The sequence below is a fragment of the Caloenas nicobarica genome, chromosome Z (genome assembly GCF_036013445.1).
Source record: "Caloenas nicobarica isolate bCalNic1 chromosome Z, bCalNic1.hap1, whole genome shotgun sequence".
NCBI classification, from domain to species: domain Eukaryota; kingdom Metazoa; phylum Chordata; class Aves; order Columbiformes; family Columbidae; genus Caloenas; species Caloenas nicobarica.
The window spans coordinates 33552231-33578746 of record NC_088284.1 but is presented as its reverse complement, the minus strand read 5'-3'; the positions used below and the strand labels follow the sequence as shown (position 1 = coordinate 33578746).

Below are 26516 nucleotides of genomic sequence, written 5' to 3'. Positions count from 1 at the left end.
GCAATTAGAGAGAAAATGTCTTCATTTTTACTGGATAAAACCTCTGGTTTCAGTCTGTGATGATATAGAATCAAGTCATCCAGTCAGGTTGCTGGGAAGAGCTTTGTTGGCTAGACTGGTGGAACAAAAAAAGATCTATGTAATCTTTTTTTGTAGTGGTTTTGCTTTCCTGTAGTTGTCTATTTTTTATGACACAGGTATTTACAGTAAAACTTGACTTCTACGGAAAGCTAAATCTGTACATCTGCATACGTTGAACTTTTCTCAGAATTACTACATTGGCTTAGTGAAAGTTTAAGCTCTCGAAGTCATTTATTAATAGGTGATGTCATTCCTGAAAATGTGCAAACTTCTGAAATAGTATTTATTCAAATAATATTAGTAAATATTTGCAAGACTGATAGTATTAAAACAGTTTAATAGTGAGAAGTTCCCGCAACATGCAAAGCACTGATAATTGGAAAGATATTCCTACCCCTGTTGTAATGTTGCATGTCATTTTTACTTAGAAAACAGGATACGTTACTAATATGCAGATTTATTTGTCTTGAGTGCATTTATACCTCAACACACAGTCTTTGTCAGTATATTACATTATCCTAGATGTGAAGAATGGGAATCCATCTTCCTAAACACATTCATCCTGCACTGATTCATTATTGTCTTTTATGGTCTCTCTTAGTATATGGTAGAGTATTGCGTGTTTTCATAAGCTTTATATGTTTGCACCACTTATATTTTGTGTCCATCTGTAATTTAAAATGCAAGGGTTTATGCCAGTGAGGTGCCAGTGAGTCACCAAAGAAACCAAGATAGTAGCTCCCGAATAGACTCCTTCACTTCCTCTGTCTGAAAGGTGCAAGCTGTGGCATAAATATTTACAAACATTGAAAATCTCAAGTGTCACCTTGCTAGGAAGAAAGACAACTCAACCTCAGCAAGGCAGGGAGATCTTTAACCATAGTGTGAGTAGATTAAGCATATCTTGTCTTTCATTTCTCTACCTAGGCATTTTATAAATGTTTCTATGTCTGTTTCAAGTATTACAAATAAATGCTTTTAATTGCATTTTATTTAAATGTAGCATGAACTGACTGTGGCTTCAGAGGCATAGCATGGCCCTTCTCTGTGTAGTATGGGGCAATTCTGTAAACTGGGAGGAGTTGAAGTGCTGAAGTTTCCCAGTATGTCCTCTACCTTGAGCCTCAGGTGTTATCCACCCAAGAACCACAAGAATGAATCCCCATTTCGACTATGTGGGCCAGCGGGTGAGCTGATACTTCTGGGGTTGGTGGGTGCAGGTTTTTTCCAAATAACTGTTAAGGGGAAAAGAAGAAAAAAAAAAAGGCAGGAAAGCTTTTAACCCAGTGATACATATTCATTTGATTCATGAAGGGCAATAATATTCTGAACAAGTGACTTGGGAGTCTGTATACCTTCTTAATTATCTGGGCATCAGTCAAATTCAGACCTGTGACAGGGATGGCCCTAACAATGCCATCCTAGACTCCCTGTGAATCAGTCTACCTCTAATTAGACTGTTAACTGCCCTGAACAGATTCTCACCTGTGGGCTGAAAGTCTCAGTCCTCCTCAGCAGTAATTTGAAACTCTTGGTAACTGTGGCATAATGCTTTTACATCCACCAGTGTGAAGTATTGTGTAAAATGTGTGTTTGCAGTCTGCTGCAACAGGAGGCAATGGCAGGTCTTTTTAGAATGGAAATGCTGGATTGGATTCCTGATGAAAAAAATCTGGTTTTTACTTGCCACGCTTTCAGATTGTGCTGTATTTTTAGTAGAAATGTATGGGTGCAAAGACTGGAGACTTCTAGGGGCTGCTAGCAACAGAAATTTTAGTATCAAAGTAGTGATAATACATCCATTCATTTATATTGTTAATTAAGAATGAAACATTTAATGATTATCCAATCTGTTTCTTAGCACGAAGTAAAATAAATGGTGCGGTTGCATCATACAGGCGTTCTCATGCTGTCATTTGGCCAGAGGACATGAATGGGTTTTCAGGATTACTTGTCACAGTCAACAAAGCAGGAAATCATTAAAACAAAACTGAGTCTTCAGTTGTCAAAAGCTTTACTGCAGAAAGTGCAGCCAAAATCAAGTACCAAATACAGTGTTCTGTGTTTACCTAGCATCAGGTTACAGTTAGGGAAATTTGAGACAAATCAGTAGACCTCTGGAAGGATTTTATGTAATTTAAAGGCGGTGGATAAAGATGAGAGTGACCCGGATTGCCTGGATTCCATTGAGGAAAAAAGTAAAGCCAAATGGAAGATTAAATTTCCAGGAGTAAGGAAGGCTATGGGCTCTTTGTCTAGAATGAGGGTTCTCCTCTTCTGTATGATATTACCAAGACAGATACTGCATCCCATTCTATTCCTATTTTTAAAATTGTAGTTTAAAAAAAATAGAGCAAATGCGGAAAATACTTACAGAGGTTACATATGGACAAATTTTCATTCTGTGGTAGATGAAGTCCGGGACTCAAAAGAGGACTTGAGACGTGACTTGATAATAGTTTGTAAGTACTGTCAGGAAAGCAGCCAGCTTCTTTGAAGTGCTTAATTTTGTCTGTTGGTAAATTACATAGTGATTTTATAATAAAGCAGATATGTCAGCGTAGTGCTGATCTGTTTAATAAACTTATTAATAAGTTTAAGGCACACTTAACTAGACAATATTAGAGTTTTACTTACCAGCTTAAATTTTCTGTCCTGCTGTTCTGCTTCCTAATTTTATCCAAATTCCCCTACTGGCAATACTGTTCATCTTGGCTTCACATTTGGTAAAACTGGGGCTTGAGGGACTATGGCTTAGGGGGTGGATTTATTGGGTTGGTGCAAAAGTAGTCATGGTTTTGGACCATGAATTTTAAATCATTCTAATTAGGCTCAAACACATCTTGATTAATCAAAATAGGAACCATTACAATCAACACATTGTTGCCAATGAGAAATAAGTTTGTTTATACCTGTAGCAAAAAAATCCATGCTTTGGGATTCATTGAACTCTTGGAAAGCATTTTCTGCATCCTGCTGGTTGTGGAAGTGTTTTCCATGAAAAAAGTTGTTGAGATGCTTGAAGAAGTGGTAGTCAGTTGGCAAGAGGCCAGCTGAATATGGCAAATCAGGCAAAACTTCGTAGCCGAATTTGTTGCACTTTTGAAGCATTGGTTGTGTGACGTGTGGTCAGGCATTGTTGTGGAGAAGAACTGGGCCCTTTCTGATGACCAGTGCTGGCTGCAGGCGTTGCAGTTTTCAGTGCATTTCATTGATTCGCTGAGTGTATTTCTCAGATGGAATGGTTTCGCCGGGAGTCAGAAAGCTGGAGTGGATCAAACTGGCAGCAGACCACCAAATAGTGACCATGACCTTTTTTTTGGTGCAAGTTTGGTTTGGGGAACTGCTTTGGTTGTTCTTCTTGGTCCAACCACTGAGCTGGTTGTCGCTCGTTGTCGTATCAAATCCACTTTTTGTCACATGTAACAATCCAATCGAGAAATGGTTCGTTGTTGTTGTGTAGAATAAGAGAAGACAACATTTCAAAATGACGATTTTTTTGATTTTTCGGTCAGCTCATGGGACACCCACCTCTCGAGCTTTTTCACCCTTCCAATTTGCTTCAAATGCCAAACAACTGTAGAATGGTCAACATTGAGTTCTTCAGCAACTTCTCGTGCAGTTGTAAGAGGATCAGCTTCCATGGTCGCTCTCAACTGGTCGTTGCCAACTTCCAATGGCTGCCACTACGCTCCTCATCTTCAAGGTTCTCGTCTCCTTTGTGAAACTTCTTGAATCATCACTGCACTGTACGTTCGTGAGCAGTTCCTGGGCCAAATGTGTTGTTGATGTCGCAAGTTGTATCCACAGCTTTACAACCCATTTTGAACTCAAATAAGAAAATCACTCAAATTTGCTTGTTGTCTAACATCATTTCTGTAGTCTAAAATAAATATAAAATAAACAGCAAGTGATAAGTCAGTAGCAACAAACCAAAAAGCGAGAAAAGGACATTAAAATGATGTATAACATAACCACATTTATTAAAGAATGTATTCCAATATCAAATAGAAAATTTCAACAATGCAAAACCCACAATTACTTTTGCACCAACCTAATACTTAATTTTTTTACATACAGTGCTATTTAGTTAGTTATAGTGGTCCACTAGTGAGACTTACATCTGTAGCAATTCTTGGTTATATATGTATGTGTATCTGTATATTTGGATAACAGTTACTGACAAAGAGTTTAGATTTGTAAACTGTCAGGGGAAGAAAGTGTCGCTTTTTCTTCACAGTCAGTTTGGTATAACCAATTAGAGTACTGCATTTCTTGAAAACAGGCCTTCATAGCTGAAGCAAACTTGTACTCTTATCATGGATTTAGTTTATTTTTGAAAAGCAAATAAACTTTCAGATGAACCATGGCTGATTTTTTTCGTTAGTTTGAAGATATCCTGCTTGTGAGTGCATGATCCCATTTTTATGTACTTTCACAGCGGTAGTATTTATGCTAAGAATCAAAGACTACTTTTGCCCTGAATAACTAAAATACTGAACAAATTGGTTATAACAGGAAGCCGTGCAGTTATTAAATTATAGAAGAAAGAAGCTGAAGACCTGTTCTGAAACTGGGTTTGTTTTTCCTGTTTCTTTTTCCTCACTGAGGAACCTAGAAAATTATGGGAAACAGCAAAATGAGACTGAATGCTGTGGAAAAATTTAAGAAAGCTTGCAAGAAAGTGTGCTCAAATAGCTGTCCAAGGACAAAAATTGTGATAAAGTTTTAAAACATGTAAGTGCAGTAGTGGGTAACTACAATTGAGATTTCACCAGAAATATTTGATTTTTGGTATGGATGTTCTGTTATCTACTTGTGGAAACCCTGATTCTGTTTTTTGGTTTTGTTTTTTTTTTTAAGAAATTTCTCCATTTTAACACAAAAATCATCTTATAAAGATGGTGGATATGGAATGATTTCACAAGGAAAGGCTTAACACTTTTACAGCTTGAAAATGTGAAAAAAAAATGAGGAAAAGTAATGAATTATATGATAAAGGGAAAAGGAAAATCCTAGTCAAAACGAAATTGAATTGGGCTGGTTTTTAATAGCGTGAGGACTCTAAAATTTCTTGCATGGACCACTACTGGCAAACTAACTTTTTTCCTGAGTCATCTAAAACTGCTTTAGACAGCATAACTAGGGATACATTTTGTGTGAATAATCTTGCCTTTCTGAGATGTGCCAAAGTCTCATCTGACAGGAGTTCTTTTGTGTCTTTCACGTCTTCTGAAGGCTCTTCAATAAATTACATTTCCACGCCTGTTAAGTTAGAAATTCCATCTTCCTCAGTGTCACTTGAGTAAAGTGTCATCTGAGTAACCACTATCGATGTCAGCATGAAATCATATTTTCAGATGCCATTTATGCTTCACATACTCTGTTCAGTATGGCCTTGCTTTTCTGTCTAAGACAGCTATGGCTTATTTAAATAAATTCATCATTAAAAAAAAAAAATCAGACCTTGCTGTTCCAAGTTTCTGTAAATAGTGGGGTGAGCAGTCTCTCTCTGGTACTGGGACTGGCTTCAGCAGAGCTGCGTGGCTGCCCCACAGCTGCCCCACTCCGTGCTGCCACATCCCCTCCTGTGCCCCAGCACTCCCTTTTCCCAGCCCAGGCCAGTCTTTTTTCTCACCCATAGTTACTTTTCCCCAAAATTTGGTATTTCAGTGTGACTCCATAGGCAGTCTTGGCTTCATGTGCTATTACCAGTACAGTTACCTTTATACCCTCAGCCTTTCAAGATGTCCCATCCCCCGCCCCTGCAAGCTGCCCAGTACTCCTCTTCAGCTTTCCGTGGAGCTTGTCTGTTTTTCACGTAACTCTCCTTTAATGATCAGTAAAATCCAGCCGCTCCCATCAGCTTCTCGCATTATCTGTCACATCCAGCAGTTTTCTTATGTCACATCCAGTAGTCTTTCACATCCTGTTTATTCAGCTTAATTTCGGGCCAAGGCCTAGTCATCTGCCTGCAGCTGTGACGAGGTCCAACTGGCTGACAGGTCACTTCGCTAACGGCCGCCTGCTGGAGCGCAGAGCAGCTGCTCGAGCGGCCAACGCCTGGAGGAGCTTTGGTCCCCACAATGTGAAAATCGTTGAAAGATTGTGCAAATCCCAGCCCTGGGAGTCAGGCTGGTCCTGCTGCTGCCGCTCTGTCATCTTTGCCACCTTCTCGTCTCGTCTTGGTTGCTCCTCTGGAAGTTGTTGGCTCAGCTCAGGCACCAGGACAAAGAGAGCTGCACACAGAGTGTACACACTGTTATGCTTTGTGTTGTGTACATCAGCCTGCAGAGAGTCTTTCCTTGCTCGTGTCCCTGCCTCTTAAATGGTTTCATGACAGAAGTTGAGATAAGGATACAGTCTAACTAAAACAAAACTATCTGTTCCCCTTGTTGCATACAACCCATTATCCGCCAGAGCACCGGCCTTTGCCAGCTAGGCATGTTTGTCAGAAATTATTTTCAAGAAGAGGAGAGTGTCTGTACTGGTTGGTAGCGAGGCTTTGTATATACCTCATCTGGGATTATTGTGCACCAAATACTTTGTGAAGTAGCATACTTATCTGGTTCCCTCTAAACTTTTGTATTCCCTCTTCACTTAGAACATAACACTTAATTGATCTTGGAAACTTGCTGGCACAGGATGTTATGACGCCAAGCGTTAGCATTATTTCAGAAAGTAGCTATAATCTGTTAGGTCACAGAATCACGGAATGTTAGGGACTGGAAGGGACCTCGAAAGATCATCTAGTCCAATGATTGTCAATATGTCACGTGGGAAGTGGTGAGAGCATTCTTCATTATGAGCCTTCAGGCTTGAACCTTGTCAATGCTTAGGGCGAAGGGGTAAACAAAAACACAGAGGAGCAGAACTAGTAGACCGGGGATAACAGAGACAGTGACAAAGACAAAATGTCTCCAGTCACTAAATAACAGGCCATTAAGAAGCTAGTGGTATTGCTTTGGGAAAGGCCAGCCTGCACTTTATAACTGATAAGAAGGGGAAACAAGATGAACATGATTATTTTGGAATATGGGGGTATCTATGGACTATGCTAAAGTTAAATAATGTTTAGGGGGCATAGGTAGGAGTGGGTGTCAGAGGGGTTCGTCCCAACCAGTGCCAGTCAGTACATTTCTCTGACCAAGCCCTGTGTCTGAGCATCACAGTCTGTCATCTTTTTATAAATCTTTTCTTAACTGTCCATGTAGTCTCACTCCTTATCCTGTGTGTGCAAGTGCAGTAAGAATTAGGTGCCAGCTACTGGGAGGACTGGCATGAGTGGATATGGGGCTAGCAACTGTAGTCAGACAAGGAGTGTAGGTGCCTGGAGCATGTGGTGTCAGCAGCAGGAGGAGGTGACAGTCTTGGCCCCAGCCGCAGGGGCAGGAACAGCCTGTGTCCCAGCTGGGAGAACAGGAACAATGTGTGTTCTGGGCACGGCTACAGGTGAGATTAGGGGGAATGAAGCAAGTGAGGCTCTCGGTGCAGCATTTGACTGGGACTGCAGGTCGCAGCCCATGTGCCTGGTGCTTGCTGCTGACAGGGGCGGGCAAGGCGTTGGCATTTTCAGCCATACCTGGCAGTGTGGGTTGACCCCATATATGTGTTTCTTTGGCACGTGTAATTCACTGGCAAACTTCAAGTTGGACTAGTAATGAGTGGGAGGTGCCAGGTCTGGGCAGGGTTGCCAGGTGGGTAGAGGGCCTGTGCTGGTGTTTGACAGGGACCTGTGAGCCTGTAAGACAAGAGTACCTGTAATACAAAAGTGTGAGTGCATGCATCTGCCTACTAATGACTTAATGTCAGCCAGTAAGTAGGAGGCCCATGAAATGGATGAAAGGGCTCTGAACCCAGGCTGAGGGGTATTATATGGACAGAGGGATATGGTATACCGGTATTTGAGGAATCCATGAATGTGCATGTGCTTGTGAATCTGGTGGGAGTTGCGGGGACATACTCTCAATAGTGAGCTTCAATCCTGACTAGGTAAAAAGGAGGAAGGGGTCTTAGCTGGCTGTACTGAAGTTCATGTGCGTCCTGGGAGTGTCACATGTGGTTGCTGTCAAAGGCAATGCCTTGTCTGTAACAGCTAGCTGCATAGCTAAGCTTCACATCTGGTTGAACCTGATGATGTGAAAGCAACTGTCATGTCGATGGACCTGGGATGGAGATCTCCAGCAGCAGGGCAGGAGGAATCCCTGGACTCATCCCAGAGATGTTGGAGGTGGCAGTAACTTGTAACATCCATCAACAGAATTGGTGAAGGAAGTTTTCATAATAGATATTTAATACAAATGTTCTCTTTGTCAGTCAGGAGTTCCTGAGCTACATGCATCTCAAATTTGATAAAAGTATGCTGAGAAAAATATCACTATATGCTTTTTCTGTTTTCCTGTCTGCTGCTGACCATTAATAGACACAGAAGAAAGATCTCTTTACTCCAATAACTTGACTTCCATGGCTGTTTTTACAAAACCAGATGTTGCTGAAGACTATATAAGTCACAAATGCTTGTTTCCTTAAATCTAAGAGAAGGAGATGCTTTATAAATGTGGGGGTTTAAGTCTTAACAGGAAATTTGTGGCCTTGTTCTATATACTAAGTATTTCAGTGAAGCTTCATTAATGACTTCACATTCCAAACTGTGGGTTTTTTCTCCATTATTATGCATGATTCTGCAATGTTAAGGGAGTTCTGCAATATTGTCGTATCAAAATTAAACCTCTGACATTCTTGTGTAGGGATTGCTGAAGTTTGCCTGCTTTCCCTCTGAAGCATGTTGTTGCAATTAAATATGGAAATATGGAGTTTTAGTTGAGATGAAGATCAAATAAATTCTTTTTTTCTTTTATAAAGCAACAGCTTGATTTAATGAATAGTATAGAGTTCCAGAGCTTCATCTATAGCCCCCAACCAACTATGTGACAGTAAACATGTCACTTAACCACCGTGTCCTACTTTCACCATCTGTGAAATGCTTTGGAAAGTCATGGAAAACTGAATCACAGGTCTTTTCCATCTCAACATTCTATTAGGTCATCCAACTGTCCATCTGCCAGTAGAAGATTGTTTCCTACATCCACCAGTGTTTTTCCAGTCTGGATTCTATCCTCCAAGTGATTGGGCTTCCATCAGTACCTTTGGGAGATGATTTTGCAGACTTCTAGACCTCATTATCAGGAGGCTCTTCTGATATTCACAAAAAGAGAATTTTTTTAATTGTTTTCATTCTGTTACTTTGTTCCCATTATTACATGCTTGCTTGTAGTTTTAAGGCATATGCAATTTGCCCAGCACCTTAAAGATCTAGGTAAGATGAAAACTCTCTGTAAGATATCTAATATATAGAAGGAGGGACAACATAAGGTTTTGAAATGCAAGGTATAAGAAATATATAATAAAGTAAGATACTTGGTTCTTCCTGAAATTACATCTAAGTAAGTGTGCAGACTGCTTCAGATTTAGGACAGAAACAGAACAGAATATGGAAACTTAAAAATGGAGCAGGATGTTAAATGAAAGTGTTGGGATACTTATCGAGGATGATTAAGTAGGGGAAAAAAAGCAAGGAACAAGTATAATTTAGTAGTTGAACATGGAAGCCTTTTCCTATTATATAGTATTTTTTTTTCTAGACACTTATAAATTATCATGTCTCCTGTAATTTGATTTGCATTTGACTCTTTGACCAGACATTAATTATTCTGAGCCAACAGTCACAGTGGTTGATTTTAAGGGTTTTCAGTTAGTATCTTTCTTGTGCAGATCTGAACACCTGGACACATCTCATTTTCTCAAACAATAATACTTTGCATGGGTACTTCCATGGTTTTCTTCTTTATTGACCACAAGTGTTGCAAAATTATTGTATCATATTTAAGTCATCTACTTTACTATAGTTTGAGAAATTTAGCAAACATAATTTTCTTCACATTTTGAATCCACCAGCATTGTGATATAGGCTAGATGTAGATGAAATAGAATAAGAAGGTTTCTTTGTACAAACTTTTTCATTTTTTAGAACTATAAATGTGTGAAAGTTATTTGGGGTCTGCATAACAGTAGTTAAACTGCTTTTAAAATGGCTATCTGGCAAATAACTGATGTGTAACATGATTTATTTAATGGAGCATCCTAAGGGAAAAGCCAATATTCAGTACATTCAGTTGATAAGGTTAATAGGGCATTTGTAATACACCATATATAAAGTATGTCTTTTAAAATAACGAGAAATTTGCCATTGGGACATGTTTCACAAAATATTCAGGTTTTAACAAAATCCATTTGTTCAGGGTTTTCATTCCTGTATTTCAGTTGCCAATGAAAATGCTTAAGTCCAGGAATGAAAACTGCATGTGTAGTCAGTCTCTCCAGAAAAAAAATTTTTATCATCTCAACTTCGTTTTCATCGTCTTAAACATATATTCATATATGTTGGTAAGTTCTGATGTAACTGCAGAGTCTAAGATAAGTGGAGCGTTTCAAACCTTCCAAAGCTTATTTGTAGCGCAACAGGCAATTTAAACATTTCTATAAATAAAATCACACTCCGCATACTTAGCTGTTGAAAATCTCTGTTGCCCTCAGTAGTAGTAGTAGATTAGGTATAAATAATGTTTTGGAAGTCCGTAAAAGTAATATTTACATACACACAAAAGAAATCATATATCACAGCATCAAAGAATGTTAGGGATTGGAAGGGACCAAGGCCAATCTCCCTGCTGGAGCAGGAACACCTAGATGAGGTTACACAGGAATGTGTCCAGGAGGGTTTTGAATGTCTCCAGAGAACGAGACTCCACAACCTGCCTGGGCAGCCTGTTCCAGTGTTCTGTTACCCTCACTATGAAGAAGTTTCTTCTCATATTTAGGTGGAACCTCTTGTGTTCCAGTTTGTACCCATTGCCCCTTGTCTTATCATTGGTTGTCACCGAGAAGAGCCTGGCTCCATCCTCGTGACACTCACCCTTTACATATTTATAAACATTAATGAGGTCAGCCCTCAGTCTCCTCTTCTCCAAGCTAAAGAGACCCAGCTCCCTCAGCCTTTCCTCTTAAGGGAGATTCTCCACTCCCTTCATCATCTTCGTGGCTCTGCGCTGGACTCTCTCCAGCAGTTCCCTGTCCTTCTTGAACTGAGGGGCCCAGAACTGGACACAATATTCCAGATGTGGTCTCACCAGGGCAGAATAGAGGGGAAGGAGAACCTGTCTCGACCTACTAACCACCCCCCTTCTAATCCACCCCAGGATGCCATTGGCCTTCCTGGCCACAAGGGCACAGCGCTGCCTCATGGTCATCCTGCTGTCTACCAGGACCCCCAGGTCCCTTTCCCCTACACTGCTCTCTAATAGGTCGTTCCCCAACCTATACCGGAACCTGGGGTTGTTTCTGTCCATATGCAAGACTCTACACTTTCCCTTGTTATATTTCATTAAATTTCTCCCTGCCCAGCTCTCCAGCCTGTCCAGGTCTCGCTGGATGGCAGCACAGCCCTCTGGCGTGTCAGCCACTCCTCCCAGTTTTGTGTCATCAGCAAACTTGCTGACAGTGCACTCAAGTCCCTCATCCAAGTCATTGATGAATATATTGAATAATACTGGTCCCAGTACTGACCCTTGAGGGACTCGGCTAGATAAAAGCCTCCAACTTGACTCGGTCCCACTGACGACTACTCTCTGGCTTCTTTCCTTCAGCCAGTTCACAGTCTACCTCACTACCCGATCATCCAGTCCACACTTCTCCAGTTTAGCAGCAAGGATGCTGTGGGACACGGTGTCAAATACTTTACTGAAATCAAGGTAGACCACATCCACTGCTTTGCCATCATCTATCCACCTGGTTATGTCCTCATAAAAGGCTATGATGTTGGTCAAGCAGGACTTCCCCTATTTTCTTCCTTTAAAAGAGCTCAGTGGAAGATGCCATGAAGTTAGAATGTTTATAAGATGAACCATAGAAAGATTTTGTAAAGTCTGACCATAAGAAGAATAAATATCTCTTTCATCCACAGGATATAAAGCCAGATGAAGTTACCAGACTTGCTCTTAGGACAGAAGTTAATTTTGAAAGTGTCTGCAGAAAGGTAAGGCTTGTTGTTTTTTTTGTTTTCTTTACCCTGCTTCTGTGAGTGTGAGAGCGCTTCTTAGGAAAAGGTATTCTGTATGTTGTATTTTGTCTTCACTGTAGACCTTACTTCCTTTTCTAAGGAAATTTATCCACTAGGACATATCTACAAAAAATTGTACAGCAGTTTAGTACAAGTGGTTTGTCATCTAAGGTGGTGGGCTAATCCCTGGTAACTGGAATATAATACCAGGAAGCATAGTAGTGGTTTTTGAGTCTTTATAAATAGATTTGGTTTGTTTATATCCTACATATACATGGTTCAGTTACTGTAAATAATCTAAGCTTTCAATGACAGTTGGAAAAAGGCTCTAAATGCTTTTAGATGCAGAGAGACTTTTCCACACGTGAACAAAATGTGACAAACATTAACCTGAAACAAAGGTGGAATTTTAACACCCCTGTTGCTCATTAATTGCAGCGCAGTGTTTCTCCTGAAGCCCACTGATGGTACGTTATTAAATATTAACTGTCCGACTAATGATATCTGTAAAAGATGAAGACATACAAGTGAGAGGATGCTTGTTGAAATAAGCAGTTGAGAGCAGACAGGACATTCTAAAGTGCTAAGAAGAGCACAAATAATACCATTTTAAGGGATGTGCTGGAGAAGTGGTGCCAGAAAGCAATTCTGAACCAAAAAATATCGATACATGAAATTGTGTATTTTCCTCCACATTATCCTAAATTGCTATGGGTGGTCGGTCCACTGAGGGAGTCTGAAATCTGAAATGTTTATTGTCTGCAGGCGAAGTTTTAATGTATAATTTGGTCATTTCCTCCTATAATGACATCATTAGTTTGTAATATAAGGCTGTTGCAAAGCACGGTTATGTGTGATCTAGTTCAGCCATTAGCATAATGTGCAGCAGGATTTCTGTGCTTCATGTGAGCAAAATGAAGTTAATAGGAAAGTATCATAGGAGTTTGGTATTTCTGGAGCAGTGTTTGGATGGAAGCATCTTATTGCTTTTCCTTCTCGTAATGATAGAAGAGAGTAAGGAAAAGGTCACAGATATACTGACGTGGAACTAAAAAGCAGCATTCTTCTTTTAAATTTATTTGACCAAAATTTTCCAGTCTGAAGGTGAGCTACTCAGAAACTGGTTACTGTAATGTTAGAAATGGTACAGAAGTAAAGATTCTGGAAGTGTGAGGACATGTGGAGAGGGATTTCATGCTTGAAGATGGATGCTAAATTCAAACAATAAGATATTTTAGTACTTCCAGTAGGAGGTTCTTCTGCTAAGAATTCAAATGCATCAGGCTTATGCTGGTTGCATAAAGTGTAGGAGCCCCAAAATGAAATAATCGATGCTATATTTTTAAAAGAGTTTACAGTTAAATTTTATTTTCAAAGAAGATAATTTTATTGCCAAGAATACAGAAGGAATATTATTAATCTTATTAGTTCATTATGTCCCATTATTTTTAGTGTATTCATAGTGATAGCTGACTGTATGCTTTCCATATTTACTTGAAATAGGCTTTCATTTAGCTGTAATTCTTGAAAACAGGTAATGCATGTTTCTTCATGGAGTTATTTTGGGTTTTAGAACTGTTGTTATTTATAGAATCATAGAATCATTTTGGTTGGAAGAAACACTGAAGATGATAGACTCCAACCATTAGCCTAACCCTAGCACTAAACCGTGTCCCTAAGAACCTCATGTACACATCTTTTAAACCCCTCCAGGGATGGTGACTCCACCACTTCCCTGGGCAGCCTCTTCACCATTTCCGTGAAGAATTTTTTCCTAATATCCAATCTAAACATCCCCTGGCGCAACTTGAAGCCATTTCCTCTCTTTCCATCACTTGCTACTTGGAAGAGGAGACCAACACCCTCTATGCTACAACCTCCTTTCAGATAGTTGTAGGCAGTGATAAGGTCTCTCTTCTCTCAGCCTCCTTTTCTCCAGGCTAAACAGCCCCAGTTCCCTCAGCCGCTCCTTGTAAGACTTGTGCTCCAGGCTCCTCACCAGCTTCATTTCCCTCCTCTGCACTCTCTCTAGCACCTCAATATCTTTCTTGTAGGGAGCGACCCAAAACTGAACACGGTGTTCAAGGTGGGGCTTCACCAACCAGTCCCAAGTATAGGGGGACAATCACTTCCCTGGTTCTGCTGGCCACAGTGTTACTGAGACAAGCCAGGATGCTGTTGTTGTGCTTCTGGCCACCTAGCCACACTGCTGGCTCTTGTTCAGCCGGCTGTTGACCAACACCCCCAGATCCTTTTCCACCAGGCAACTTTCCAGCCACGCTTCTCCAGTCCTATAGCACTACCTGAGGTTGTTGTGACCCAAGTGCAGGACCTGACACTTGACCTTTTTGAATCTTATACAATCGGCCTCAGCCCAAAGATCCAGCTGGTCCAGATCCCTCTTGTAGACCCTTCCTAACCTCGAGCAGATCAACGCTCCCACCCAGCTTGGTGCCATCTGCAAAGTTACCAAGGGTGCACTCAATCCTCTCGTACAGATCATTGATGAAAAGATTAAACAGAACTGGCCTCAATACTGAGCCCTGGGGAACACCACTCATGACCGACCACCAGCTGGGTTTGACTCCATTCACCACAACTCTTCGGGCCCAGACATCCAGCCAGTTCTTTAGCCCTCATAGAGTACATCCTGGATGGTCATGAGGTGCCAGCTTCTCCAGGAGAATGCTGTGGGATACAGTGTGAAAGGCTTTTCTGAAGTCTAGGTACAGAACATCCACAGCCTTTCCCTCATCTACTAGGTGGGTCACCTTGTCATAGAAGGAGGTCAGGTTGGCCAAGCAGGACCTGCCTTTCATAAACCCATGTTGACTGGGCCTGATCTCTTGGTTGTCCTGTATGTGCTGCGTGGTGGCACTCAGGATGATCTGTTCTCCTTCCCCAGCACTGAGGTCACACTGAGAGGCCTGTAATTTTCCCTGGATCCTCCTTCTGGCCCTTCTTGTAGATGAACATCACATTTTGTTGCTGTTTTTCGATGGTATGAAAGTCTGTTAATCTCACACTTTGTAGTGAATGGGTCTTACGTTTCAGATCGAGTTTATAGGTGGGTGCTGATGCTTTTTTAAACCTAAAGAGGATTTTTAACCTCACTGCATTAGAAGAACATGTACAATTAATTATTACAATGCTGTTGACAAGTGGTGGCTAAGCCATCAAACTATTGGTTGCTATTGGTTGGCCACAGCATATCCCTAATTAAAGAAGGCATCCCTTCCATGCTTTAACAAAAGTTAATTTTCCAATATATTATTTCTTCTTTTCCCACCGTTAGTTATTAAACATACAATAAAAAAAAAATCATTGAGTTTCTATCCCTAGCAATATTCTAGGTCATACGAAATGCAGACCACACTGTTTACCTTTTCATTAACTTGAGTTTTGAAATATTTGAAGGAAAACATCCTGTGGCTGTTTTCATTTTCAGAATAGGTTTGTTTTCATTGATAAAAGGCAATCTGCTTTTAGTTCACTGTGGAATGTTGAATATTAGTTTTGCATAGTGGTCATGTTTTATGTTCCATTACTACGTTTCCCCATATATTTTTCAGAAATGGATAAGCATACTTTTCAACTTCAAAGGAGTTTGCATAGATTTCAGTCAAGTACAATAAAATTGTGCTATGTGTTTAGCAAGTGGCACTGTAACTTGAGTTCTAATGGTTTAACTGTCAGTATTTTTATACAGACAGTTGCTAATAAGCAAATCAAATTTATGATAGTTGCAAAGAGTCACCAGCCACACGACACAAAACTTCTTCCTTTTCCAATTTATAGAAGTGTTATAGGGCTTACGACATTACTTTCAGAGAAGAAGCTGTAGGTGAACAGTTCTTTATGCACCTCTGCTGAAATGTTTTTTAAATCCATTTTAATATTGCTGCAGTTGGTACCATTGCTATCAAAAGGTGACAAATTATATTATAAAAATGATAATGAATGTTGTTATGCAACTTTTAACTAAACTTTAAATTGCTGGTGCTTTGTTTCATCTGTTGAAAAATAGACTTATATTTTCTAGGTTTTGACTAAGTTCTTGTGCACTTTCTGTGCACAGTTTTTTACTGTCTGTAACAAATATATTTGCCAGGTATTAATAAAATTAAAAAAACATGTGGCAGATCTGTTGTCTAATTTTTTTTTAAACTGGTATTTCCAACTGTTGTTGCATTTTTAAGTGTTCTGTACAACATATCTACCTGAACTCATACAGGAGGCTTGGTTCATTACTGTTGTGCTCCAGCACACCAAAGTTAGAAGGAAGCTAATCCTAAAAATGCTGTTAATTACAAGCAGGAAACTGACTTGGGAACTGATAAAGGTCTTAATTGTTATTTTCAACTTATTGCTAACATAGTTTTAAGGTAACTTAGGTAAGCTAAGATGGTCAGGGTAGATAGGTTAATATGTATTAATATTTTTCCAGTATTAGAGAAATTATATGTGTCATCTGTGCTGTTTCTCAAAAAAAAGGGACATTGGTCCACCTGTGAACACCCTCATCATAACTGCAACTGGTTTTGTTGCTTTTGCACTAGTGCTAGCAGATACTGACTAGCTTATTTTAGCATCTCATTTAGTTTTCTTTCTGATAAGTCTTTGGTATATAGAACATGAAGAAAAACAACAACAAAAACCTGTGTTTTAAACACTGAAAATGACAGAATTCTGTTCCAGCATGATGGAACTCTTTATTACTACAAGCAATTATCTGGAGTCCATCATGCCCTAAGTCAAAATGTCAAAATACTTTTTTTTTTTTTAAGTAATAAAGTCTGTGCTTCAAATTCAGTGAGTTTCAGATTTTTGAGGAAGGGGGAACTGAAACAGCAAAGAACTGTGGTATTTGAGTGAGAAACAGAGTACCAGTATACATTATTGTCAGAGCTTGAATTGAGCACATGCTTCTGACTTGCAGAAATACCAACACATATTCACTGATATACATCCTCTATTCTTTTGCTTCCAGATAGAATCTTCATATAACCTTAGCAGCATAATTTTCACTTTTTTGCACTGAGTTCTAATCTTTGGTCCTTGAGAAAAGCACCACCTTTTCCTACTAAGTCCTGTATTTTCACCTGTTACTTCAATTCTGTCATGTTTGAATCATGCAGATGCTTGTGTGCAAAGAGGATTTTGCACAGCAAATTTTGAGTATATTTTGAGCTACGAAGTTTATTGGGGCCATGCCACATCCTTCTGAGTTGCAACATTACTGAAAAGCTTGCCACAATTACTGAAATGCTTACCACAATTTCCAAGTGCATTGAGAAATTTCTTCTACACCAGAAATGTAAACCATTACTAGCTCTTAGAAGTCTAGGGGTTTTTGCTAATGTAAGGCCTGGTGAGCTTATTTTGGATTGTTTCATATTCAGGAACCAACTCAATCATATTTGGAATTTAAAAGGAATTTGAAGCCTTTAGAAACAGGATCTCAGGCACAGCCATAGAGAGACATGCCAGGATTTGACTGAGCAGCCTGGTGCACAGTATGATTTTGATCATTGTAACTCTAAGCTGCCTGATGAGGACAGGTGTACTTAACATGATTTTGGAGAAATGACATTAGTGCTGTCTAGATGCAGGTCCAGATATTTTTAATGGATACCCAAAGGCTGTTATGCTACAGTTAAAGTTCTGGGGGTTATTTCAAGGGTGAGCGAATTTAGTATCTATGGCTCAAATTTATCTGGAGTTGGGGAACCAGCTGAAATATTAACAGCAATAAGAAAAGGTCTCCTGTGATTTATCAAATAAGACTTCTACTGCTTCACACATGAGAAGACCCTCTTTCACCTCCCAAACTTTTCTGTTAATTCACTGGATCTCTGGTGCAGGACTAAGGAAGTCCTTGGGCAAGAAGGACATGAAGAAGAGGTAGAAAGGTATTTCTGCCCAGAGCAGACGGGAATGGAAAGGATGAAGTTACAGGACTGATTATGGATTACTTTCAAAAGAGTGTTTAAATCACAGTATCAAAATAACATTTCTCAGATACGTGTCACCTTTTTAAATTAGGCAATGGTCTGAGATTGGTCAGTCCACAACTCCTCATCGATAGACAAAAAAAGAGCAAGGATAGGATAGGGTAGTCATAGTGCTTGTGTTGTTTTACATTCTTCTTCGTAGATTTACGCTGCAAAGGTTTCACACCAGCAATCTGTGAAAGGCAGTTTATGAAAGGGTCCTAATTTAAGACATTAATTAACAGTCAGTAAGTAATTATTTGGAGCGTCAAGGTCCCGGAAGTATATTACTAGATAGTGATCTTTGGTTACAAGACACTAACATATGATACAGTTACACATCCAATAAATGCATAACATTTATGCTAATGAATACATTTATTTATTAAGAACATATTAAACTTGATACTGCTAGTACTTTTTAACTGTGTGGCAGGGAAGGAAAGGGGTTTCTGAATCAAGCAGAACTTTTGATTAAGCACATCTGCATCCAAGGAGCAACAGTCGTATCTGTGTTTTCTAACTTTGGAAAATATAAGGGTCTCTATTTTAGCTGACAATCCTAAATGTATGCTTGTGATCTTTGCCTTAATTTACTTTAGAAATGTATGTTCTAGTGGAAAATATATAAACAAGACCTCTCTATTCTCTGTGGGTTTAATCTGAGGAAATGCACTAAATCATAAAAGGGGCCTGATGCAAAGTCTCTTGCAGTTTAATTGAAGACTTTCCGTTAACTTCAAAGGCTTTGGATCAAGCACAGAATAGTTTCTGTCTTTTGTCTGGGCTTTGGGGGATTTTTCCACAACCTCCTCCCTTCTCCCCTCCAGCCCGTGAGCCCCCCTGAAGTATTCTACTCATTACAAAAACATTCTGATTAGGATAGATGTTATTATTGATATAAAACTTCTGTTTCTGTTGTTAGTGCCTTTAATAGCAGCATAACTAGATAATTACTTAGGTGGATTTTTAACATTCTTTGCTTATGAAAATATTTTACTTGCAATCCATAAACCACAGGGAGAGGACTACTGTATGAATCAGGTTTTTTTGTAATACTAATGTCATAGACCATCAGCTTTGTATAATATGCTGTTAATTTTGTGGTTTGATTTTGGCAAGGGGTAGGTGAATGGCTGGTGTTTTTCAGGGACCCATGGAAAACTCATTCTCTTTTTTAATCTAAATTCTGGTTGTTACACTTTTAAATTAGAAATTGTGTATAGACAATCAGAGCATAATTATAAGGAGAATATGTGATAATTTAGTAGTTTAATGATCACCTGCCTAGACTCTTTAACAATCTCGATCTCATTCCCCCCACCCTGCCTTCTTTCTAAGTATCAATTATTGGAAACATTGTTGTCAGCTTTTGCTTTGGAATGAATGTATTGCCTTGTACTTACGAAGACATTTCCTTTCTCCACCAATGTGTTTATTCTGAGAATAGTAAAATAATGATATTCCATTTATTTTCCTACATGTTTAAAATGTTATGTTACATTCCTTTCTTATTTCAGTATGAAAATAAAGGTACTAATTTGCATATCAAATACCACATGCACTTTGCTCTAATAGTGGCATCTGTCAGCATTTTATGTTTTTAGAAATGTGTTGCATTGATTTAATAGCATGATTTCCTGTAACATGTTCTAAAATAATTGACTTGATGCTGGGAATCAGTGTTACAGAGTTGAATTCTTTTTGTCCTGAGTATTTTGACTATGTTTCAATGTAAGTTATACTGAATGTATGAAACCACTGTTTCCTGAGAATTTTCCATGTCAAACACCAGATGTTAATGTTAAACAGGAGTGCCTGTGGTCTTCCTAACACTACTGATGGAGTGAAGAATTTTGCATTCAGTGATGAATATCACATTCAGGTGTAAATACTTTCTCTGTATGACTGATTGGGTTTTGTTGTCTTTTCCTGAAGGTTCCTCATCTTCCAAATTTGTTCACCTGAACTGCAAGCTGTTAGCATGTCTTTTATATATAATTCTTTATTTTAGAACTAAGAATCCGTTGTTATGGCTGCAACTGACGTTTCATGTCAGTATAAAACTAAGTCTGTTGATTTTTGACAAATCTTTTTCCACTTCTCTCTCTGCTTCTCCACTCGATTGTCCATCTATCCACTAGCCCAGCCAGTATCAGTCCCTTCCCAGTCTTCCAGTGGGAGAGTTCAGGTTCCTGATTATGCTGTTCTGTCCATTGCCCACCTACCTTAGGTTAGCCATTCTTTCCCCCTACAACACTCTTCCCTTAGTGGGCCAATTTATACAGCTCTTCTCCATTTGCCCCTTTGCATTCAAACTAGGCTGCTACACATGTGCGTCAGTAGGGTCACGGCTTGGGAGTAAGGAAATAGACTAGATCAAAGTTACCATCATCTTCAACAGCAGAGTAGCAATTGCAGTGATCTCAGTTTAATTACAGCTTGGATTTTGTCCATCCTGGAAAGCATCGTTTTTAAGTTCAGTATTGAAATAAACTGCTAGTAAGTTTGGCAGTTTTTCACGGAGATACTATGTTTATCTGTGACACAAAAAGGCTGTTTCCTGTCAAATTTTAAATTAATAGTTCAGGGATCTTTCTACCACTCATTTGCATTCCTGTGAAGCTGTATTACTTACTGTTGTTGCCTGGCTGAACTGATTGTTATTAAAGTGTATTCCTGTCCTTAGACAAGGTTCAATCTCAGAAGTGATGTGGTTGCTTTTGATTTTAATATGCTCATTTCACTTATTTGGTGTGTCAGACCAGAATGTGGGCAGGCATATTGTTGTCAATAGAGCTGAATTGTTAAGTCAATTCACATTTTTGTAAGCAGTATTTGGCTTGGATAATCTAGGTAATTCAGACACAATAGGCATACTTGCAAGAGCATAAACAAAAAAAAAAAGTAGATTGGGTAGATCAGTGTTTTTAGGCTCAGGCGTGTGTGGTGTGATGCATGGTGCTTCACGTGCATGTGACTGTACTTTTTCAGTACCAGAAAGACTTATGTCACAGCACTCATGAAAGACAAGCAACTCGCAACTTTTATTCCTATTTTAAATGAATATAAGAGTGATGTGTGTAAATATCTTACTGCATATGAGCTGTCATGGGAACAATAGAGGAAAATGTTAGAAATTGTCTTGGTTTTATGCTTTCATTGATTAAAATGCAGGAAAAAAAGTATAGTGTAACAAGAGATTCGCAGGATATGTTGGTTGGTTTAGCTACCTTTTTTAAAAAAAAATAAAGGAAGGTGAAGTTACTGATGCCCAGAATCTCCTTGGTATTCTTCTCCAAAATATTGTTCAGACTTGCACCCAATACCCAAAAGGCAGGCAGAGGTCCAGAATCAAAATGCACAGATGCGAGTATGGTATAGGAAGGAGAGATTTAGGTGTTTGGGGAATCTTTGTGGCAAGAGGAATTTGGACAGGAAAGATGAGCTGCATCATAATCAAAATTGTGCCAGGCTGCTGGAACTGAAAATTTTAAAGGTCATAAAGGAATACTCAAACTAAAAGCAGGGGGAGTACAATATGCATGGAAGAGCATCTGATTGCCAATGACATGACCAACAGGGGGCATGTGGCTCCTTTTCAGGATGTCTCTTAAAGGCCAAAGAGAACAGTTTGATCCAATAAATAAGGAAGGTAAATTGGACTGCCTACAGTGGCAGCTGATTGGCACCTCCAGTACTAAGCTACAGAGAAAGAATGTAAATTATGAATGCTTCCATATCAATCCTTGAACTGAAAAAATTAATGGAGATAAATTAGAATACCTGACATATGACATCATCACAGATATAGTAGATACCCTTCTTCTACCAGATCTTCAAGATAATTAATGAAAGGTACCATCTTTACAGGGATAATGGGGGAGGATGTATGTTCATGAGAGTAATGCTGTGTTGTGAAGCACTGTATTTTAAGTCTAACAGTACAAATATATTACAGGAAAAGAGAAGCACTAAGAAGCCTTTTGAATGGAAGTTCCAACTGTCTTAAAAGTTTGGTACTATTAATGTGCTACAGCCTCCAATCAGAATGGTGTCAGTGAACAGAAAACGTTAAATGAGGTTAGAGAAGCTACAAATTCATGACAGATTAATAGTGAGAGTTTTCATTTACCCTTAATTCGTTTGGGTACTAAAGAGAGAATCTTTGAATTGCATCCTTTATGTATTCATAGGGAAAGTAACTGGTTTACAAAGTTGATTCAGATGAAGGGGCAGGGAGAAAGTTATGCTCAACCAAATGAGAAAGCAAAACATTTTCCCTGTCTTGCCGTCTATCTATCTACTAATCCACTAAGTATTAGTACCTATTGAGCAACTTCAACCAAAGTTACTGGAGGTGATTTTAAAAGCATTAACTTCCAACAGGGTTTTTTGTGTGTGTAGGAGAAACCAAGAACAGTGTACCATTGAGGTAAAGGTGTTCATAATTCATTACCTCTTGATCTTGTTTTGAGAAGCACCATAGAGTTGGTGGTGGCACAGAAGATAAGTGCACAGAGGGAACATAAAGTAGAACATACCTGTGTTTGAATCTTTCATTATTTTGGTTCCTTCAAGAACTTAAAGTGTTAAGATGTCTTTAATGTTATATAAACAATTGTAATCAACTGTGTTCAAGGCAGACAGCTACTCACAAATTGCTAACTGGAAAAGCTCTTTCTGTATATATGCTTTGCAGTGTGACTCAGAATTGCATTACAAAATCAGAAAAAAATAAATCTGTCATTCTGATATTTCTGAAAATGAAAAACATATGCTGCTGTCTTGCTCTTTTTATTTTTATAAATGAAACCTCTTTCAGTTTTTCATTACATATCATATAAAAATAAAGTACTAAACCATTCTGATTTCTTTCCCCCTTTCTTATCCAGATCAGTTTTTAAAGTGCTGCAACTCAGAACAAGGAAATTGAGATTTATAAAAATAAAAACAAACAAACAAAAAAGTGTTCTGGGATTAGGAGCTCAATATGAAGCCCATCAGTCTGTTACTATTGGAAAATTAGATGAAAAATGCTGGAGGCACTGTTGCTTGAACTTTTTGAAACTTAACTGTAGAAGGAGAAAACTTATGTTATTGCATTATTAGAATTCTTCTTGAAGTAAAACCTTATCTATTGGGATGTCAATGAATGTAGATGCTGAGACTGGCTACATTAATAAGTTACACCTCAGTAAAATGAGAGCTTAAGTTTACAGCATATTTCCCCTCTATGGCAAGATTACTAGGTAAGAGAAAGTATGGGAAACGTGAGGTCACTTAGTAAAAGTATAACAGCATTAAATTTAAAGGATGATGGTCTAGATTTTTCTTGGGTTTGGAATACAAATAAATGCATAATGATTGAAGTGGTTGAGTGATCAGGAAAATTCTACATGCCAGAGTTCAGTTAAAAATAATGTAATGGCCTAGAAGATGCCGGAGAGCCTCTAAGCATAAAGGCGACTATTTTGTTCGTCATATGGTGAAATACCTGCTATAAAATGTGAACATCCAGGATTTCCATTTATTTTACATCCATTATCTGCTGATATGCTCAAGTAATATCAGGGCTTCCATACATATCTAACGTGTTTATTGTTAGTTTTGAATGCATATACTCCCTCAATAGTATTAAAGATGGAAAATCTACATTTTGATGCCAGATAACTCGTATGTTTATCTCAGATGTTTTAATAGCTTTTCAGTGAAGAGAATTTTATTTCCATTGTCTTTTTCAGAAAATGGCTGAAAAACATATATATGAAAAGAAATCTGTTTTCAGTTGTGCGTGAAGATTGCAATGTGGTATGCCAAGAAATTCTGTCTTGTTTTGAATGGCATATTATAATGTGCCCTACCCCTGGTTAGTGTGTGCAGTGTTTGTGAGGTCTTAAGTCATCTGTGCCTCCAAATCCCTGGCTCTCATATTTATTTCCTTCAGCAGCGCTCTAAACATAAGTACATCTCTCCCAAGAGTTTTATCTGAAAGCATCGACCTGACAACAGTTATATATGAGTGTGTTCCTGGTGGTAATGCTTGTAAATGTGAAGGTCTGAGCAAGACAGGCTTTGTTGGCAGGGATAAATCTTTTACCTTTATGTTATAAATCATCTGAAATGTACCTGATTAAATTGGAGCTTGTTTTTCAAATGTTAGCTAGTTTTGAAGCTTTGCATCTGTTTTATATTTGAAAATCTGAACTGTGTCTACTTTCTCTATTATAAAGTCTGTCATATATGCTTATACATATGGTGCTATATTGGGCTGCATCTGACAAGTGATAATTTGAAGTTTGAGCATCTGTTTTACAGTGAAATATTGTAAGGATGTCTCAAGATTACATCCCTGAAAGTTCAGTACAGAGTTTTGTCACCAAATAGACTTCATAAGGAGGCTGGTGGATATCTCAATTCTGAAAGTTCACAGGTTTGTCCAAGGCAGAATATTGTGAACTTCTTGGTCCATTAAATAGTTTAATAATGTGGTGCTCATCCCTGTATCTTGCCAATTTATTTGCCATCATCTGTTTCCACTCAGTCTTTGGACATGCTCATGATGCACAGCTAGATCTTGGGAGCTCAGATGCATGCAGGTTGTAGGGAACTCAGGCAATTCTGTTTCCTGCTTGGTTTGCAGCGCTGCCTGACTGGTGTTGGTCCACTTTGTGTTTCTGCTCTCTTTTCTATAATAAATATAAGTAATCATTCTTTTTTTAAATTTTGTTTCACATTTCATTTTGAGATTGGTTAGCTTAAGTCCCTGTTTGGAGTTAATAAACAACTGCCTATTTTGAGTCTCTAGACTCTCATTCTAGATGGCCAGTTACAAGCAAGTGATCTCTCAACTTCACACTTTTCTGCAAAAGTCAGTTTTGGTTTCAGATCTAATATATAGTGGTTGTCAAACTAATTTATATATGACCTTTCGTACAAATTTCATTATGCTCTCTGAAGAAGTCTGTGTGAATTTTGTGGCATAGACCTTTCTCTCTGTATTGTTCCCAGTTACTGCCTATTACCCAAGAGACGTTTTGTTCCTCTTCCCTCTGAAGTACATTTTTTGCTTCAGGGTTTCTATTTCATTGAATTTTGCTTTCCAGTTTACTTTCACAGTATGATTGTCGTTTGCCTGATTTGGGTTGAAGAGGGGAGTTGGTTCGGTTTTTTGGGGGGTTTTGGTTTGGGTTTGTTTGGTGTGGTTTGAGTGGTGGTTGGTTTTTGTGTTGTTGGTTGGTTTTGGGGGGGTGTTTAATGGCATCTATTTTACTGTGCTGCGTGCCAAGATTTTTTATTGTTTGGAAGATGCATGTATTTTATAGTGATATCATGCCTCAACTGTTCAAATGTCAAAAAAAATGAAATGCATATATTTTATACAAAGCAAAAACATGTAACCTTTATACTGTTAGGTTTTGTGTATTTGATTTTACATTGCTATAGGTCAGAACTGTACATATTTTATACTGGTTAATTTTACTGGATATATAATTCAAATTATGCAATATTTTTACATTACAGATATTTCTTAATAATTTTTTAGCATCTAATATGGGGAGTACTCTGTTCACAGCTGCTTTCCACTGGGAATTTGTCTGCATCATAGATATGTTTGTCCATAGCATAAAGTAACATTCAGCCTGCTTCTAGGTTTTCTCAAAGGCCAGCAGAGGTTTCAGCGTTGGTAGTTACAATGAGTTAGACCACAACTGTGGAGGGAAGTTTGGCCCAGTGCTCACTTTATGTCCTCTTTCATAACCTTAAGAAGTTAACATTTTTTATCTAAAAAAGTGTGCATTGTTTGTGTGGGCTGCCACAGTGAGACGATTATAAACATGTATTCCTACTAGCTTTTGAAGAGATGTCAAAGTTACCAGCATTTGAGTTTTCCCACAATCTTGTTGTTTCAGCTTATACGTAGAGCTGACCCTGTTTTCCATGAGGAGATAATTAAGAATCCATGCGTGCTTTATTCAGGATTTTTTTGCTCTGACTTTTCTTTATTGAAACAATCATAGAAATTATTTTATACATAAAGAGAAGAAGGAAAGAATTAGTAGAAGATTAAGTACATAATTTGTACTTGGGCAGGTCTGGGGTTTATGCCAAGTTTTGCCATAGTTCACTGTGATAGTTAGGGATGAAACACTCCCATTTCTCCATGACCATTTCCCTGTCTGAAAAATAAGCATTTGCCTCATACTTGTATGGCTAGCCAAATTAGTTGTGGCAGGTTAATCCAGAGAAGCTCTGTTGACTTTTTTATAGTCCAATTAAATATGGTCTTCTAACACCTGTAAAGTGGTAGGCTTCTTAAAGGGCCT

General features: G+C 38.6%; 1 protein-coding gene across 1 annotated transcript in view; it reads left to right on the top strand.

Annotated features, from left to right (window-relative positions):
- SRFBP1 (serum response factor binding protein 1) overlaps positions 1-26516 on the top strand; it is an 83617-nt gene that overhangs the window by 44041 nt on the left and 13060 nt on the right. Inside the window, exon 4 of the mRNA XM_065656547.1 lies at positions 12101-12172. Within this exon, the coding sequence (XP_065512619.1) occupies positions 12101-12172 (72 nt within the window). The remainder of the gene's footprint in view (positions 1-12100; positions 12173-26516) is intronic.